Source organism: Cydia pomonella, chromosome 19 (genome assembly GCF_033807575.1).
Source record: "Cydia pomonella isolate Wapato2018A chromosome 19, ilCydPomo1, whole genome shotgun sequence".
Classification (NCBI taxonomy): Eukaryota; Metazoa; Arthropoda; class Insecta; order Lepidoptera; family Tortricidae; genus Cydia; species Cydia pomonella.
In genome coordinates this window covers 15700799-15719306 of record NC_084721.1, presented here as the reverse complement: position 1 = coordinate 15719306, position 18508 = coordinate 15700799, and the positions used below count along the sequence as shown (strand labels likewise).

The window sequence follows — 18508 nt, the reverse complement described above, 5'->3', positions numbered from 1 at the left end:
TCGTTTCAAAGAGAGTTTAATGTTCAAAATTAGATTAATTTCTGTATCAGATCCCAACATCCTCCGTTGGGCATTTTTATTAAATTCTGTAACTTTTCAAACTCCAATTATCACGATATCAACATGGCTGAACGTTTAAATATGGTCTTGTAATTTTATTTGCGGTATCAGAAATATATTACTTGTATTCCTAGGAATTGAAAATATAATTGAAATATAAATTCGTATATATTGGCGTGTGATTTAATTAAGTGGAATCAAGTACCTGCAAAGCAATTTATCTTCAAAGGTAATGGCGAGAGATATAAAAGAAATCCTGGAACATGGAATTACAAGTAGGAAGGCAGAGATCTAAGCAGCATTCAACATTTAAAAATCCGATCTCGATTTGATAATAACTTGACATACCAAATGGTTTTTGTACATTTCTATCCAGAAACAATGGAAGTAATGTTAATTCAAAAACAAATTTATTACCTAAGATTTTGAACTAGGTAGATTCAAATAACCTGTTCAAAGATACAACTTTCGAACATTCTGGTCGCATTAGCATTTTTATATTTTGTAAATACTTCCTCGTAGGTTTTTTTTTATAGAAAGGGCTTAAGTGTCGTTCAAATCGAATACATTTTTGCCACGGCAGACTAAAGGGATTCGCCTCGGGCTTAATGGGAAGCAAATTGACCGATTTTATTCTGTTGGTTAACTTTACGGTGTAATCGGTGGTTTGTTAAATTTAACGTGGCCCGTATTACTTAAAGGTCAGATATTCCGCGGAAAAGGCTGCGTTTTAACGTTAGGCTTCCTTATTGTCTACTATATATTGACTAGTCTGTATCTAGTAAAATTACAGATCTTGAATTATGCTTACCTGCGCTTGAAAATTATCAAAGTGTGCAAAAGAGAAGCAATCACGTCAAAGAACATTTCATGAGTGCGAAAGAAGCAGATGCAAAAACGTGACCTTGTTTTGAACTTTTAATGTACCAGACCTGCTAGCATGAGTTAGTGTAAGGCCTGAGTGGATGCTTGTGTTGGGAATGAAGCGGGGCGGGGCGTGCGGCGTGCATTTTAAACAAATGCAAACGTATAGGAGCGGCCTTAGTGCACGCTGCTCAAATCACTTGTGAGCCCGACGCCACGCTGCACGCCCCGCCGAACGCTCCTCTTGGAGCGTCTACTCAGGCTCAGTACATCTTGCGCGACTTTAAGTATATACTAACGCGCGAGAACGCGTTCAAGTATGAACCGTGCTAGACGGTCTGAAAGTAAGATAATCTGACTGAAATTAACGTAAAACGGTACCTAGGGGATACGGTGGGTGATTATACCTTAGAATATACTGTTACAGATCAAATAATTTATGCAATCACAGATTATTTTGGTCGCACTTGTGATGTTTGACAGGCAATTTTGTACATTCTAGACCCTGTCCTGTGCGTATAATAATAAAAACGAGTCGGACTCGCACAGGAAGGGTTCTGTACCAATATCTATAAAAAGAGTCACCCATCCAAGTACTGACCCCGCCCGACGTTGCTTAACTTCGGTGATTGGATGAGAACCTCGAGATTGGAAAGAAATATTTAATTTATTCTGTTTTACATAATCTGAATCTGAATGAGATACAGCATGGTGACAGACGGACGGACGGACGGACAGCGGAGTCTCAGTAACAGGGTCCCGTAACCCGTTTGACCCTTTGGGTACGGAACCCTAAAAATATTAAGCGACAGAGATAACTGACCCCTTTACAAACCAGTTTCTATGCCGAGGGGGTTTTCTCGCAGGTTACTGTACATATAAATATGTGTATAAAACCAAAACCTGCCACGATAGTTTTCTATGCCGTAATTTATATAAACGCTATGTTCGCGCATCTACTAGCGACATCTAGCGGCACTGCGGCGACCACTCCTATACCGCGGATACCGCCCCTCTCCGCGTTCATCTTATTCCGTCTCATTTGACTCGATATACGGCACGAAAAACACCTTATTCGGTTCATATAAAATTTAAGCTTATATAAAGCCATTTTCGGAATAAACCAATTTTTCTACAACTATAAATAAACGTCTTCATTGAATGGACCCTAGAAAACCACCGAATCCTGTACACGCTACCTTGACAATTGTTCGTTAAAAGGTACATAGCATAATCTTTTTCCCTTTTATTTAAAAAAATAGACATTAAAAATAACGTTGCTGAAAAAGATTATAGATTTCAAATTATTACAAATACAGATGAAGAGAACATTTTTATAACAGCCAGCGGGGAATGAATACCTCGCAATTACGATGGCATATACTCATATACTTAATAATATTAAGTGCTTGATTTTCACACTTAATTATATACTAAATATTATTTTGATAATAATATTATTTTTCTGCTTATTAATCTCGTCTGATTGCTATTTTATTTGAATGTGTTATTTCTTTAAAAACAGGTCTAAAAGGTAATCTAAAGGTTAAAATTGTGCTTAACTATAAAGTTCAAAGTTTAATAAAAATAGTAGGGACCGTTTAAGGACATATGTTTCGCAAAAAATGTTTGTCCTTTATTGATCGACTTGGACGACATTCCCCATAGTTTTTTTTTTACGTTAAAATTTTTTTCGTCTCCTTTTTCAAAATCAGAACACGATACAGAATATGTCCTTAAACGGAGCCCCTTTATTTTTGTTACATCTTGTATAATTATTATTAACTTTGTTCATAAAATTCTTAAACTCTATAATTTTTTTTCTTTCTAATAGACACAAAGATCAAAATGACGGATAGGAACAAACGATAATCAAAGGCTTGTTAGACTTGATAAACGTTTTTAGAATAACGCTATCAGTGTCGCGTTATCATCGCACTTATTATTTAATTCAATCTGAAACCCTCAGTGATTTCACTGGTTTCAAATTATTGAAAACCAAGGCCCTATTGGGGAAAAGATATCGATAATAATCCATTACTCGAACGATTAACATTCAGGTCCTAAAAGAGCTCCTTGGGGAACACCGAGCTTTACTGCCGAGGCCATTACTGTGATAAAAAGTCTGATAACAGAAGGCTCCGTAATCTACATAATTTGAGGTTCAATTTATTTCTTTAAGATAATTTATATAAGATGACATTTCGATTGGTAAGCGACTTAATGAATAAGTTTAAATGGAAACATGTATAAAAATCGAATATAAGCTGTCGTGAGACATACTAACATTAAACTAATTCTACGGATTTGAGAAAGGACAGGCTCTCCGAAACATGTCGCGCGAGTGACTAAAACACGTGAGTGGAATCCGTAGAATTAGTTTATTGTATAAAAAATATTTAAAGCAAACACTGCCTTTACATTTTGTTGCTTTGTCATTTGAATTAACTTGTTCTTTTTAATTTTACAATACTTGTATTCAGTACCCCTAGTGTAAATATTTTCGACAGCGAAACGTGACGTACGCGTTTGCGTTAAGTGTCATTTTGTATGAGATTTTTGACTTTCCAAACGTCCCGCTTGGCGCGCTGTTCAAAAACCCATACAAAATGAGACTTAACGCAAACGCGTACGTCACGTTTCGAAATCGAATTTATTTACACTAGGGGTACAGAATGAGAAAACAAATACTAAAATGGACTTAAATATAAATTGCAAATATGTAGTGTAAGCAAATATGACAGATTTAGTTAGTATTTGACTTATAACATAACCTAAAAGTTTTACGATACCTAGTTGTTTTCATTGAAATATTAATAATTACCATATATTTAACTAGTATTTGACATAAATAAACTATTTAGGAAATTGTTGATAATATCATGGCTGTCCACAAAAAGTGCGAGATTATGAATAAATAAAGGCAAATAGTATTTGCCATTTCTATGGAACTCTATTTTACGTTGTCCTTTTTGTGTACTTTGTATGACTTAATTTTAATTTATGTGGATCCAAACCTATATAATACATTATATGTATGTTTAATTCTAGAGATAGTTCCAAAAATGTATAATGTGTGTAATACAAGTTTACTAATTTTATGTTCTGACTACATATGTATTAACAGTATAAGTGCCTTGGCTGTAGCTGTAAACTTATACTTTGTGTTTGCCTGAATAAAGAATAAAGAATAATACGCTTATTGCAACAAATATTTTCCCAAACTGCTGTCAGCTTACTCTTTAAAAAAATTCACATCAGCTAAGGAAATTAGTACTACGAGTACAAAGTTTGTACAGTCTCGGACTTTAATTTTTGAGGTTCAAGCTATTTTGGTGGACAATACTAATGGTATGAAATGTCCAATGTATGGAGGGTAGAGGTAGGGAGAGCAATCTCTTATGGGAAAACTGTTGCCAAAGTGTCTAGCTGGCAGCAGTAAATAATAGTTCGCAATCTATCCGGTGCGGTAACTTAGACGTTATTGACGGAGTAAAGTGCGCTGTCAGTGATTTGATTTTTTTTTATCAAAATCAAATAATTGTTCGCCATGTATTGTGGCGCCACCTATTTAAGGTTTTTTGATGGACTCTTTTCATACTCATAGATTGTCCTCCTTATCTCCTTTTTTTGTCAATGTAGCTGCGAATCGATCATCAAACACGTCGACATGTCACACGACAACCAAGTAGGTCAGGAAAATAAAAAGTTTTATTACAAAAACTTCCATAATGTCTCGCCCCTTAATAAATTATTCGGCGTGTTCAACTTCGTATGGTTTCTAAGATAACGTGTGAAGTTCTCGTCATAACTTCTGCGTTAGGATGTTAGCAGGATCTTCAGGAAGAGTTTTTACTCGCTGTTTACGAGAGTTAGCTTACGTTTTCAAACAAATTGACTATACTAAGCCCCACAGTAAGCTTAATAAGGCTTGTGTTGTGGGTACTTAGACGACAATATTTATTATAAGTATTTATTTATTTATTTAAACTTTATTGCACAATACATGAAGAGTACAAATGGCGGACTTAATGCCAGAAGGCATTCTCTACCAGTATTTACATACATAGAAAAAAAGCCATGACTCAGGAACAAATATCTGTGCTCATCCATCACACAAATAAATGCCCTTACCGGGGTTTGAACCCAGGACCATCGGCTTCATAGGCAGGGCCAGTACCGATTAGGCTAGACAGGTCGTCAAGTTATACAACCTATATTCTTTTATAATACCTACATACTTTTATCTTCTTTTAACGCATTCACTGCTGAGCTACGGTCGTGTACATAGGTTTCCCGGTATGTAGAGGAAATACTTCGTAGAGGCAAAATTACAACGTGTCATGATTAGCCCTGAATGGGTAGGTACCAGCGTTGGCCGAACGTTAATTGCAATTTACCATTAACCATTACAAATTAAACCGTAAACCGTGCTGGACGGTTACAGTTTAGTAATAAATAAATAAAAACTGTAGATAGGTACGAATCTTACCCTCAAACAGACCACGAACATTTACAATAGAGATTTTCAACTGAACGTTTCTGAACGAATGAATCTGACTTAATGAATTTTGTCAACAGTGCCTCCAAGCAAGATGGTGATAACCGACGACCAGGGCGACGTGAAGCAGGCGATCGTCGGGCCCTACGTAGAAGGGGACTCCTTTACGCTCAAATGTGACGTCAGTGGAGGTGAGTATACGAAATTGGTAGAACTGACGACTGCGTGAATATATTACAGAATATATAACGGTTGTTACTACACACAGATTAGAATCCTTCATGTCTAACATAACTAATCTTTAACATCGAAAAGTTACTTATTAACCTGTCCTGTTCTTGAACCTGTTCCTTCCTTAGTACTCGGAGCAGTCAAAAGCTAAGTGAGCTCCACAATCACAGAATATACAACGGGAGTTACTACATATAGAATACTTCATAACTAATGTTTAACACCGAAAGGTTATACCAATCAACCTGTCATGCCGAACTTGTTCCTTCCTTACTACTCGGAACAGTCTTTTGCTTTTGACTAAGCGTGCTCCACCAATTGATTGATATTATTATAATTATTGTTCAAGTTGATAAAAATAGATCTAATTAGATGTTGATAACAACTTTATCCCTATAACTAAAACCATGACAGCCACTTTGCTGGAATTTTGGTTTCGTCGGTAAGGTCTTCGCTACCGAACTACCAAAAATATTCAGCAATACCATCAAAATCAAAAGCTTATTCGGTAAATGTGACCGCATAAATCATTCAATACAGACTTTTATAAGATACAATGTAATTTTGACCAGCTCGTTTAAATTAAACCACCATCCAAAACAACCCTGCATCTGCAACCCTTCCAACTCTTTTATATTCATCCCTACAGATGCCGAATTATACCCGTGACTTGAAAATCAATTAAGAAGAAGGCCAAAGCCGTCTCCGGTTGCCAGACGAATTATACAAAGCGATGTTTTGAATAATCTGTGTGCTGATTCCTAACTTGTCCATTTGAAGAATGTTGGCTTCAAGAAGTCATATATTTTCATTCCGCTTTTGATTTGAAAAATAAGCCAAGAGCAAATCCTTTTCACGTGTCAAATAATTTAAGGCAATATATTTAAATGACACAAATTTATATCAAAAACGAAATTAACTACCAACAGATTGCTTCGTAGTTCGCCAGTGCTATTTTGATGTAACAACTATGTACTGTGTCTTTTGAAAATAAATTATTTAAAAAAATCGATGCGAATTCGCAAGCTGCTCCGGTATGCGACTGGGGCATTGCTATATACATACGTGCTGTCACACTCATATACCGGAGTCGAAAACTCATCTGTATGATAACCGCGTAAGAATAAAAAAAAAAAACATTTATTTCACTAGACTGAAATCGACCGGTATATGAACCGTGATTACCTTTTATATTATTTTTGAGCTCCCGATAGACCATACCACCACCAGCGCGACCAGTGGTACATTGAAAGCGAACGCAACCGACACACACGAATGAGGGTAGACCGAGCGCGGTCTACTCAACTTTGACACCCATCCGCTACCTCCAGTTACCCGTATACAAGATACATCTAACTGCGTCGATATATAGGAAGCTCAAAAACAATATATAAGGTAGACACGGTTCATATCCCGGTCGATTCAAGTCTAGTGAAACTAACCGTCAATCAAATCATTCAAAACTGTTACATTTATTTCTATCAATAACAATTTGCCAACCTATTTTTATGTTTTATTCGTAAATATTTGATACTTTTGTATGGATGCCTGGTTGTTTTAATCAATTTTACAAGGAAATAATTCATTTCGGCTCAAAGAGACATCAAGTTGACATTTCGATTAACAATTCACTCAGCGAACCATTTTAAATTATTCTATTATAGGTACTTGCCATGCTTATTTTTAATCTGAAGCGCGTGTACAGAATTTACGGGCAAATATAGTTTGAACAACCAATATGTCAATAGGAAAAGGTGGCTTTGAAACATGAAGGCATGAATGTTCGATTTCCCGTCCGTTACGGGTTTTAACGGTAACATTACACGACGTAACACGAGGAACACAAAAAATATACCTAATATTGTAATCCTGATCATATTTCTTTATTCATTTTATTTTTCTTTTCATTTTGTAAGAATTCGATATGTATTTATATGATTTGATATGACATAATTAAATATTTTTTTAAACAAATGTCTATAAAGAAAAGTAGCTACTGTATGTAATTGTATGATTTCTATAGTAATCTAAATTGTATTTTTTCTTATTTAATGCATGTTAATCATAAGATGTAATGTTTTGAAAAGATGTGTCTCGCAAAGTTTCTTGCCGGTCCATATTGGGATATCCTCCATCAGTTGAGGGGGGATTAATCTCGGGTCAGAGGTGTAGGGTTAGAGCCGATGTAGCTTTATTTGACGTTAATAAGCGCATTGTAATATGCCTACTTGAATAATAAAATATGTTTATCTTTATAAGACTTAAAAGTCCTATAAGATTTATGTACGGTCAAGTCTGAAAATATCGATACGAAAAAAGTGTCGAAAATATGTATACACGACTTTATTGCCCATATATTAAGGTAGTGTATACATATTTTTGACACAATTTTCGTATCGATATTTTGAGACGTGACTGTAGGTACACATACATTCTACCTAAACTCTTATATAGTATTTTATGCAACAGTTGTATAAGAAGGGTCAAAAAAGGCGAGTGGCGTGAGTTACAATGTGAGCCGGAGCCGAAGGCGTAGGCGAACATTGTAAAGGAATACGTCACGAGCATTTTTTGACCTACTTATACAACGTTGCATACAATATTTTTCCTACGAGTCAACAAAAATAAATCTTAATTTAGGTAAACAAATTACAGCAAAAGTATATAGCCAAAACGCGCGAGCATACCTTGTTACGCGCCCGGCCCGCCCCGGGCCGCGGCCGGCCGATCGGCGACACCTTCTCGTAACTCATGAGGCCCTGGTACTTGCTACTTGCTAAATTACATTTTTGGACAGTTTTTTCTCAATTTTGGCCACCGTAGCCTACGGAGACTAACAAGCAACGCTAAGCGGTCTTCGTAGTCTATGGGTGTTGCTATATTACGGGTGTCACATGCGTGTTTCTGACTTATGAAGTAATTATTTTTATTATGCAACCAAATGAATATTCTGTAAGTTGGCAGCAATGCACTTAGTTTAAAACTGTATTCGTTTTGGTTTTGTTAGGTTGGTGGCCATTAATCGCAGTAACGTTATAGCGATTAAAAGCGCAAGAGCTGTTATGAGGAATAGACAAATATAGACTTTTCTTGAAACCTTTTATGTATGTTCTTATATTCGTGTTAATGAATGCATAAATGACAGATAACAGTAGAGGAGTAGGAAAATAGTTTTTCCTTCTTTTGGTCTCAAAAATGCGTGGTTAAAATCGTTCGGGTTCCTCATGTAATGATACTCATGATGCACCGTGTATACTACCAAAATTATATTCCTTACTTGTTACAATCATACGTCTATTAAAAACAAAAACTTAAATCCTAGTTATAATATGTACCATCAGGTTAATAAATAAATAATAATAAATAAATATTATAGGACATTATTACACAAATTAACTAAGTCCCACAGTAAGCTCAATAAGGCTTGTGTTGAGGGTACCTAGACAACGATATATATAATATATAAATATTTATAAATACTTAAATACATAGAAAACACCCATGACTCAGGAACAAATATCCATGCTCATCACACGAATATATGCCCTTACCAGGATGTGAACCCGGGACCATCAGCTTCGTAGGCAGGGTCACTACCCACTAGGCCAAACCGGTCGTCAAAGGTTAAAATGTATGAATGATTTTATTTATAACTTCTCCATGCACTTTTGAACTTAATATATAAATAGTTTACACATTCAAATAGAAATTGCTATTCCGAAATCAGCCAAATTTTACTGATAATTGTCCTAACTACTAAACCTTGTTATGCCCAACGAAATGTAATTGTTTTACCAAATTGTTGAATCATGCGAACGCTAAGCCGGCCTTTGCCGCTAAATCACAGGGGAATCGCGCAATTAAAGCTGCAATTTTGTTATTATACTCGAGCTGGCACAATAACATTATCAGAACAGTAATTCTCATAAATGTTGCAATGGTTAGGCACGGAATAAGTAATAGTACTACCCTACAGAAAATAAACTTCTTACAAAACCGAAGTTTGACAGCGATTCAGGGACGGATCATACTGTATTCTTATGTGTGGTAATATCTTTTTCGGCTATTTAGGGTTGTCAAAATTTAAGTCATTATTTTATCTGTGGTCGTACACGCAAAGGGACGTCAAGTTGTGCCAACACTTATAATTGCTCGGAGCAATGCCGAGCCGAACGGAGCCGGGAATGCCCGAAAGGAACAGTTTCACCCCCTGGGTTAGGGCCCAATACTGGTGGCAGACACCAGTTTAATATTGACAGATTCGCTAACGTCTGCGTGAGTTACTTTCTTTCTCTCTCTCTCTCTCTCTCTCTCTCTCCGCAGCATTATCATTCCTATCTGATTGTGGGGTTTGCTTTCATTATCTTTTCTTTCCACTTCGCGCGATCGGACGTGTCGTCCACTGTAACGTCGCAGGCACTCATGTCTTTTGCTATGGTATCTGTCTATCTCATCTTGGGTCTTCCTCTTCCTCAGGACCCAGCGAAAAAAAATATGGCATGCGTTAAGGTGTTCACATTACACATAATACATAAAAGTGTGCTCCATTCTCTTCAAATCAGCTCCCAAGGACTTTCCGAACTATTTAATTCTTCGTTTCGGTCGGGACGTTTTTTCGAAATATTTAATTCTTCGATCCAATATAACTTACAGTCATATCATAACGCTTACTCATAACACACAAAAGAAGATTTCTAAGTGTTTCAGCAAATAAATGGTTATATATTGTACGGACCGGCATTAGAAATGAACAACATTAACTTTAAAATATTGTTCATCTAAATTTGACATCACTGGTAGTAATTTTGGCGCCTTCTGACGAGTAAATGTCTCGTTGTGACAGTTTTGAAATTTTGTATGCCGCTATCAAATTCGAACAAAATTCTCCGCTTCGTACTGCTTCAAAATTGTTTACTGTTCCCCGTAGAACTGTAAATTTAACCATAACCTAACCATTGTTTCACTAATCCCTTGTTTGCCCTGGACGGTGCGGTCGGTCTGATCGCTTATTTGATATTTGTCTGTCTGTATGCAAAAGCCGATTCCGATTTCAATCAAGCTTGACTGATTGATTGGAGCTGATGCGGTATATCGGTTATGGTCACGTTTTGGAATTATTCAATTCATGTCTGGGAAATAATGTTTGGACAATGGCAGCGTTAACCCAGTATGAAATTATTTGTTTTCGCGAACACAATGTACTGTATAGTATAACATGATTCCATAGGGAAAAGTATATGGAAACTTTACCTTTATTACTTCAGTATTACGCATTTTTATATAATAAACATGGTAGTATCAACAGTTTAAAGGTACAATGAAACGGTGCAGAGGGCCTACCGCGACTTTCGACGTGTTGCCTCCCTATCACACTTACGTACGAATTTACAAGTGCGACAGAGATGGAACCTGGTCCTGGTCCTGGTCCTGGTCCTTCTCCGAGCTCAACTTGCTGAGCATGGACGATGTTTTTTGTTTTTAGTTAGTTTCAACAAATAAAGGATAAGTAATTGATGAGTTCTAACAATTACATATTTACGTATTTCTTTTTTATTAGCATTTAATTTGTGCAAAATATTTTTTTTATTAGTCCATTAAAGTGTCTCTCTGCTGGGCAAAGGCCATTGATTTCTACGACTCCCGTTGGTGAGATTTTTCCGGCCAGTTAATAGTAGTTTATGTGACTGCTACATAATAAAAAAAAAATTAAACCAACTATTAGGTTTCAAATGTTAGTTCAAATAGGTTTTATGACACCAATCATAATTTATAGATTAAATTATCTTGTAATAGTACATTGTGATACAAGTGTCTACGTGAACTAAGTCGCGAGCTGCAAGCGAGCGCGCAATAAGAAAGCTGTGAAACTGTTGAAAAACGTCGTATGAAACGCGTGTGCATTGGTCATTACCCACATCGGCTTTCTTATTGCGCGCTCGCTTACAGCTCGCGCGCACAATATCGCCTCGTATGTAATGACCAACTTAGCACACTTGTATCATAATGTACTATTACGATACAAGTGCAGAAAATAGGAAATTCGCAAAGAGTGGTGCTAAATTAAAACACGACCGAAAGAACGAGTTGCAAATTAACTATTCACACGTGTATCGTACAACGTTTTACAGTACATATGGCTCTTTCAAATGTGGTAATGACACAACATATGTGACATTCCCGAAACGTGACCCGTGTTCCCGAATGTGACGATATATGTCGAAACATACGCACGGAAAGTGCTCATTCCCGCACCCGTGCGGGAAAGTAGCACCATATGTACTGTAAACTTAATTACAGTTTTAATCTTGTTAATACTGTTAAATATATTAAAACGGGTCACTCACGTATACGCTAAACATGTCGAGCGTTTTCAACCTAAAATACGTGAGTGATCGGTTTTAATATATGTATTTATTTTGTCTGTGTCTCACGGAACTTTCGTTATTAAAATTGTAAATACTAAATTAAACTTCATAATAATAATAAGTAACGTAATAATAATAGTAATTAAATTTAGAACGTTTTCATAGATGTTGAATAATGTTGGTGTTTTACTTCGGATCTATATTTATTTATTGTTTACTAAGAAACAAACGGTTGCATACATATACAATTGAACAGAGATATATGGTAATATTAAATTAAACCTACAGTTTCCTTAATTAAAGATACAATAGCTAATATTTTACATTTATAAATACTTTAAACAAACAGATCTGAGTTGTAACTGAATGTATTTATCCGGGTGCAGTCAAGGTCGCATATATTTTTACAAGCTTTTATTTAACTTACAATGTACCGATGTAAAGTATGCAACCATCATGTTTGTATGGGTCAAATCTTGCAAGTTAAATTTGAGCCAGTTCCCGACTTCCAACGAAGCTGAATATTTGCATGCATATGTAAGTCAGGTGACAATGCAATATTATGGTACCATCGAGCTGATCTGATGATGGGGAAGTGATAATACAACGCAACCTAATTGTGTTTGGGATTTTTGGAATTGTCTCGATTAGGTAGGTAGTATTAGTTGCCTGTGGAAAGAATAGTCAGTGATAAAAACTTGTACCAAAATGATTTTTTTGCCAAAAACTTATTCATTTATGGACACTATAGTTTTTGACAGAAAGTTGCCGCAATGAATTATATACATAAATACTTCGATAGATAGAGCTCGACGAGGGGGGCGGGTTTGGGGTCGGCAACGCGCATGTAACTCCACTGGAGTTGCAGGTGTACATAAGGAGACTGCTTACCATCAGGCGGGCCGTATGCTTGTTTGCCACCGACGTAGTATTAAAAAAAGATAAATACTTAGAAATATGTACAACTCAGAATCGAATATTATTTAATGGTGTGATGCTGAAGGTCCCGGGTTCGAATCCCGGTAAGGGTATTTATTTGTGCGTTTATAACGAGTCCTTATGGCAGTAAATTCTCTGTGGCTTCAAAATTTTCTTTGGCAATCCACCTCCATTTCAAAACCTGTTCGGCAACAGTAAATACGAAGTGGGGATTTCGGAAAGCGTAACTTTGATTGTATGAAGGTGGTTATTTAGCTCAGGGTTCTTTATTCTTGTGACCGCATAGGTTATGGTTTTTGAAAGATTTTTAACTCAATTTTTTCCCCAGGCCGTCCCCGACCATGGGTGAAATGGTTCAGGGATGAAGTGGAGACAGACACGCCGGCGACGCCTCTTGTAAATAACGGGGTCCGCGGGGTGCTCCGCGTTGGGCCTCTAACCAGGGCGGATGTGAGGGCCACACTTACGTGCCGAGCCTCGAATCATCAGCGGGCGCACCCAATTGAGACTACGCTCACTTTAGATATGAATTGTGAGTAATTATTCTGTATTAAATATATGGAGGCCTAGAGGGGGGGGGGGGGGGGGGGGCAGACTACGCAGAGGGGCATACATCGTATGTAAAAATTTGAGCATCAGAGGGGCAGCTGCCCCCTCTCCCCCAGCATGTACCTACCAACGCAACGCCCATGATGGAACCTATCTTTGTATGTAGTTGTTACTTCATGTCTGGAGGTTGTAATCATTTTACATCTTGGATAGTAGATATTATGTGTTAGAAATCAACTTACCGTGACATAGAATTGGCTGTTTTTATGGAAACGGAGAGTTAGCCACGTTTACTTTTATATTTATATACGTAAAAAAATATGCATTAGAAATTTGGTGCTGCAGAAAAAAGTACTTACTGGACTAGACCAGAACTCCTTTCAGTACTTTTACGTGTCTATCCTTGGTTAACTCCAAAATTCAAAAAATTATTCTGCAAGTATGCCTCAAGGGCTCTTTTACAAGTTAATACAACGTTTATAGTAACATCATATAGTGACATTAAAGATCACAGATCTGCTACTTGTTGCCACCACGTTCTGTCACACTTTGGGCACATTACTTGACGCCTCGAGAATAACCTCGAGAAAGTGATCATAGTGAAAGGCGGAAAAGGACCACTTAATTAAGAAATGAAATGAACATAAAAATACACTTTATTTCAGTTGTAATTCCCCAAAACCAGCATGGATATTATATTATAAAATATATACATCAAAACTAAACACTTAAACGGCCCAATTTGAAGAATGGCTAAGACACGTTTAAGCTCTTGGAAAGATCTTTAAAAGATCGATAGCTAAATGACATGTCAAAATTGACGTTTATTTCGATTCCGCTGTGACATTGGTTGCCTTAATCGAGCTGCTTCTGTCAATTATATGACATACAAACGATATCTAAATGAGAACTTATCCTTATCGTACCTCATTCTTCGAATCGGGCCGCAAAACACATTATGGCTGCGATAAGTTACGCAAACCCGCAGTATCAGGAAGCCAGCCGAGGAACCGCCGGTACTTGACACTCTTCAGTCAAAACTCCTCGATAAAAGTCGCTAGACGTTCAGTCGAAACAACCACCACAATAGAATATAACAGTGATCCTTATAAAGCATTTACATTTTTATCTAATAAGATGTGTTAAATCTAAATGTAATTTTCGTTTAATTATATTTTTCTTCTACAGTTCCTCCTCTAACAGTCCATATCCTGGGCTCAAACCAGCCTCTCTCGGCCAGCAGGCGCTACGACCTCCTCTGCCAAAGTTCAGGGTCAAGGCCCCCCGCCTCCATCACCTGGTGGAAAAACGGGCACAGGATTAACAACGCTAAAGAAACGGTAATAAACCACAATTTCACCTTACCCGCTTTGGAATAATTAAATACAGCTTTATTGTGTCTGAAGTACGCTCAAAATTGAATGTTATCGGCAAAGTCTTTAGGTTTACTTTTGTTTGTACATTGTATACACGTGTATTCCCTTAAAATCGTTTAGATTTATGAAAAACATATTACCGATTTTGGTAGAAGAGTGATATTATCATATTTATTATCTTAAGTTTTTTCAGACTTGCGAACCAAATTACTATTTTATTACTTTTGCTTTGATAACGAATTTAAGTTTCAAGTCCAAATAATGTAAAAAAAAACACTAATAGAATATGGTAAAACCATCAAAAATACGAAAAGTAAGTTCAGAGGAATCTAGCTTTATAGAGATATACGAATGGTCGCACATTCGAGGGTAAAATCAACAAGGTTGATGTCATTCCCATCTCACAGAGCGTACGCGAGCGTCCGCCTCATAGCCAAAATTTATTTCATTTAGTATTTGTCTTAACGTACGTATGGCGGTTACACAGTGGTTAATAAAACATTACAGTAAGAATTCAAAATGTATAATTACTTATGAAGATATTAACTCCCATTCTTCGGCAGATTTTTGATATCTTCAGCTGGGAAATCATAATTCATACCCAAAATAACTTACGCTCATATCATCAGTACTCTTACCACAAGCTAGATACCACATATATAAAATAAAATAAATAAAAAAATAAAAAAAGGCACCACAACTAACTTAACTAACTTTCTATGCATCTCGCTCGTACTGGCATATTAGTGGGAGCGAGATGTATAGAAATTAAGTCACCCAGATGTCAACAAATATGTTAATCTCACACTGGACGTAGTTTCGCAGAAAGCAGGATCTATTCTCAAAAATTATCACGAAACATCAAATATTACTGACAGATGTTTTGTGGATCCTTTTGCATTGAGTCCAACCGTGAGTAACTTTGTTTGATTTGACTAAAAACAAGTTAAAATTCTGGGAATATTAAGCTAGGCGTCTCCCATAAGAGGCGACTGTTGACTTAGTGTAAACATTCGTGATTAGTCTGTCGATTTCGGTTGCCTAATTTCGGTCAAACTTGGGATCTTGATTTGACCAAATTGTAATATTATATCAACACAACGCTTATTGATTTGTATTTTGTATCCGATTGACCCATCTTCTTCTTCTTGTCCCAAGTCTCATTTCATTATCTGGGGTCGGCTCTCCTTGTCTGCTTTTTCCACTGTTGCCGGTTTGAGACTACGGATTTTTTTTTTATTAGGAAAAGGTAAGCATTTGTCCACACTCTCACCTGATGGAAAGTGCCGATGCAGTCTAGGATGGAACATGCTTACCTAAAAGATGTCTATTCACTCTTGATTTAAAAAGATCCATATTATAGTGGACTGGGAATAGATTTGCAGGAAGTGAATTCCACTCCTTAGCCGTATCTCATGATAAAGCTGGATGCGTAGCGTTTAGTGCGAATCAGCGGCAGAGTAACGACGTAAGAGTGAAACGCAAGACCGCGTATAGTCCCACGGTGAATATTTATATTTATTTTTATACAGCCAAAATACCACCAATGAAATGGTCTAACCGAGTAAAAGACCTCAGACAAATTTTACCAAGCGATGATGGTAACGATATCGAGACCGATGGAAAAAAAAACAGAACTGAAAATCAAGTGGTCGCGACCCTCAGCAATGAGGGACCGAAAAAAAAAAGAATCTGGAAATTGATATAGGAGTGCGAAGCCAAAGTATCTCTAAAATGATTGATATCGTGCGTTGCCCTCACATCCAAGTATTGTCTGCAATCTCGACCAGATCATCGGTTCACCTTTCAAGTCTCTCCTGAATCCTGCGGTTTACAGTCCCCACTTTTTTTAAAGGATGACTCACGCTAGAACGGCGCGGGGCCGGACCGAGACGTCCGACACTTCGTCTTCTATAAAAAAACATCATGTGATCGTTCTTAAATCTGGCAACTCTTTTAGCTATTTAAACGTCTTTAGTTCTCAATTTTTTCTCGAACAGACTCATCTTTAGATAGTCCCAACCAACATTGTGCCATGCTTATTCCACAAGAAAAATACACACTAAACAATTTGTGCTAAGTAGAATGGTTCCTGTGAAAGTGCCTTCCAAACTTTCCGGTCCGAGAAACTTCAAAAAGAAAGTCAATTCCACACTAAAGTTAGCCGAAATTCCTTATTGCCCTAATCTTTATTGCGATAAAAGACAAACATCTAGCAGTCAACTTAAGGCGAATAGTGACGTGCAATGTTATTCAAAGGCGTGTTTTTATAAACGGAGCATAAATTATGATAAAAATATTATTTTACTGATAAGGTGCTTGTGTGCTGAAAAGTAATTAAAAGCCGTTTTAATATTATATTTTAATGAGGCTGTTTTAAGCTTCGAATTCATTAATGTTCTTTCGGCTGTATTAAGAAGTTTTAGTCGAAATTAAGTAATTGATTTATCTTCAACCAGGCCATTAGAAATTAATTATTAATAATAATAATTTTCGCCTCGCAGGCTTAATTTAGTATTTGTGCAATATATTTCAGTACAGTTAGTAATTTAATTTATTAGCGTCTTATAAGAAGAAAATTAAAGGAGCAGATTCCAATATTTACATTTTTTTTAATACTACGTCGATGGCAAACAAGCATACGGCCCGCCTGATGGTAAGCAGTCTCCGTAGCCTATATACGCCTGCAACTCCAGAGGATTATTAAATTTAAAGCAAATCTCTGTTAAATTTTGTCTCTTTCTAACTAATGTTGAAATAAAAGATAGGGTCAAAAGTAACGTAAGAATCGTCTTTCTCACTAAACTAAGGTAAAAAAGAAAAATATTACTGCATTTTTATGCTATAAGCTCTTTTAGACTTAGATTGCTCTGAAACTTTATACTTACAATAGGATAAAGTATATCCAGTCCATAAAAATCTGAAATGCTTCCTCTCACTCATAACAGTGGTTGATATACAGCAAATTGTGTAAAAATATATTCAATAATGTTAATATCCAGGGAGAATAATGAAGACTACGTTTGTATGAAAAGGCGATACTTTCGTCTTAAGTCTGTTAACCCAAAAACGAGCATCACACAACACTAGTAGCCTTAAAATAAGGCCACCTAGTTGTAATAAATGTAGATTGAATGGGACTGGAGCGCCCGGGCCGCTCCAATGGGTCGTAAGGGACCACTGTACGCGACAAGTTTGACGTGAGTGACAACGGATATTCTTCAACAGCTGCTTTCATAGATTACTTATATACGGCCCAATACGAAATAATCAAGACACGTTTATCATCTTCAAAAGATCGATAATTAAACGACATGTCAAAATTTACGTTTATTTTGATTCTGCTATCCTAATAAGATCTCTACGATATTTCTAACGTGAAAGTGACATTGGTTGCCCGAATCAGCTTCTGTCAATTATACGACATACAAACGATATCGAAATTAGAACTTATCTAAACCAGAACTCATCGTTATTGTATTTCATTCTTCGAATCGGGCCGTTTGTACATAAAGTATAGGCCGAAAAGGTAAATGTATCTAGTACATAAAAGTTTTTACCAGAAATATGTGTTGCTAGTCTCAGCCATACTCAAAAGTCTTTAGTATAGAGGCGTAATTGTC

The 18508-nt window shown here is 36.6% G+C and overlaps 1 protein-coding gene across 3 annotated transcripts in view; it reads left to right on the top strand.

Moving 5' to 3' along the window:
* Nucleotides 1-18508, top strand: part of LOC133528297 (neural cell adhesion molecule 2-like) — a 525889-nt gene that overhangs the window by 487722 nt on the left and 19659 nt on the right. For all 3 annotated transcript variants that reach the window (XM_061865629.1, XM_061865628.1, XM_061865630.1), the window contains 3 exons: nucleotides 5506-5616; nucleotides 13289-13492; nucleotides 14698-14849. In XM_061865629.1, the coding sequence (XP_061721613.1) occupies nucleotides 5506-5616; nucleotides 13289-13492; nucleotides 14698-14849 (467 nt within the window). The remainder of the gene's footprint in view (nucleotides 1-5505; nucleotides 5617-13288; nucleotides 13493-14697; nucleotides 14850-18508) is intronic.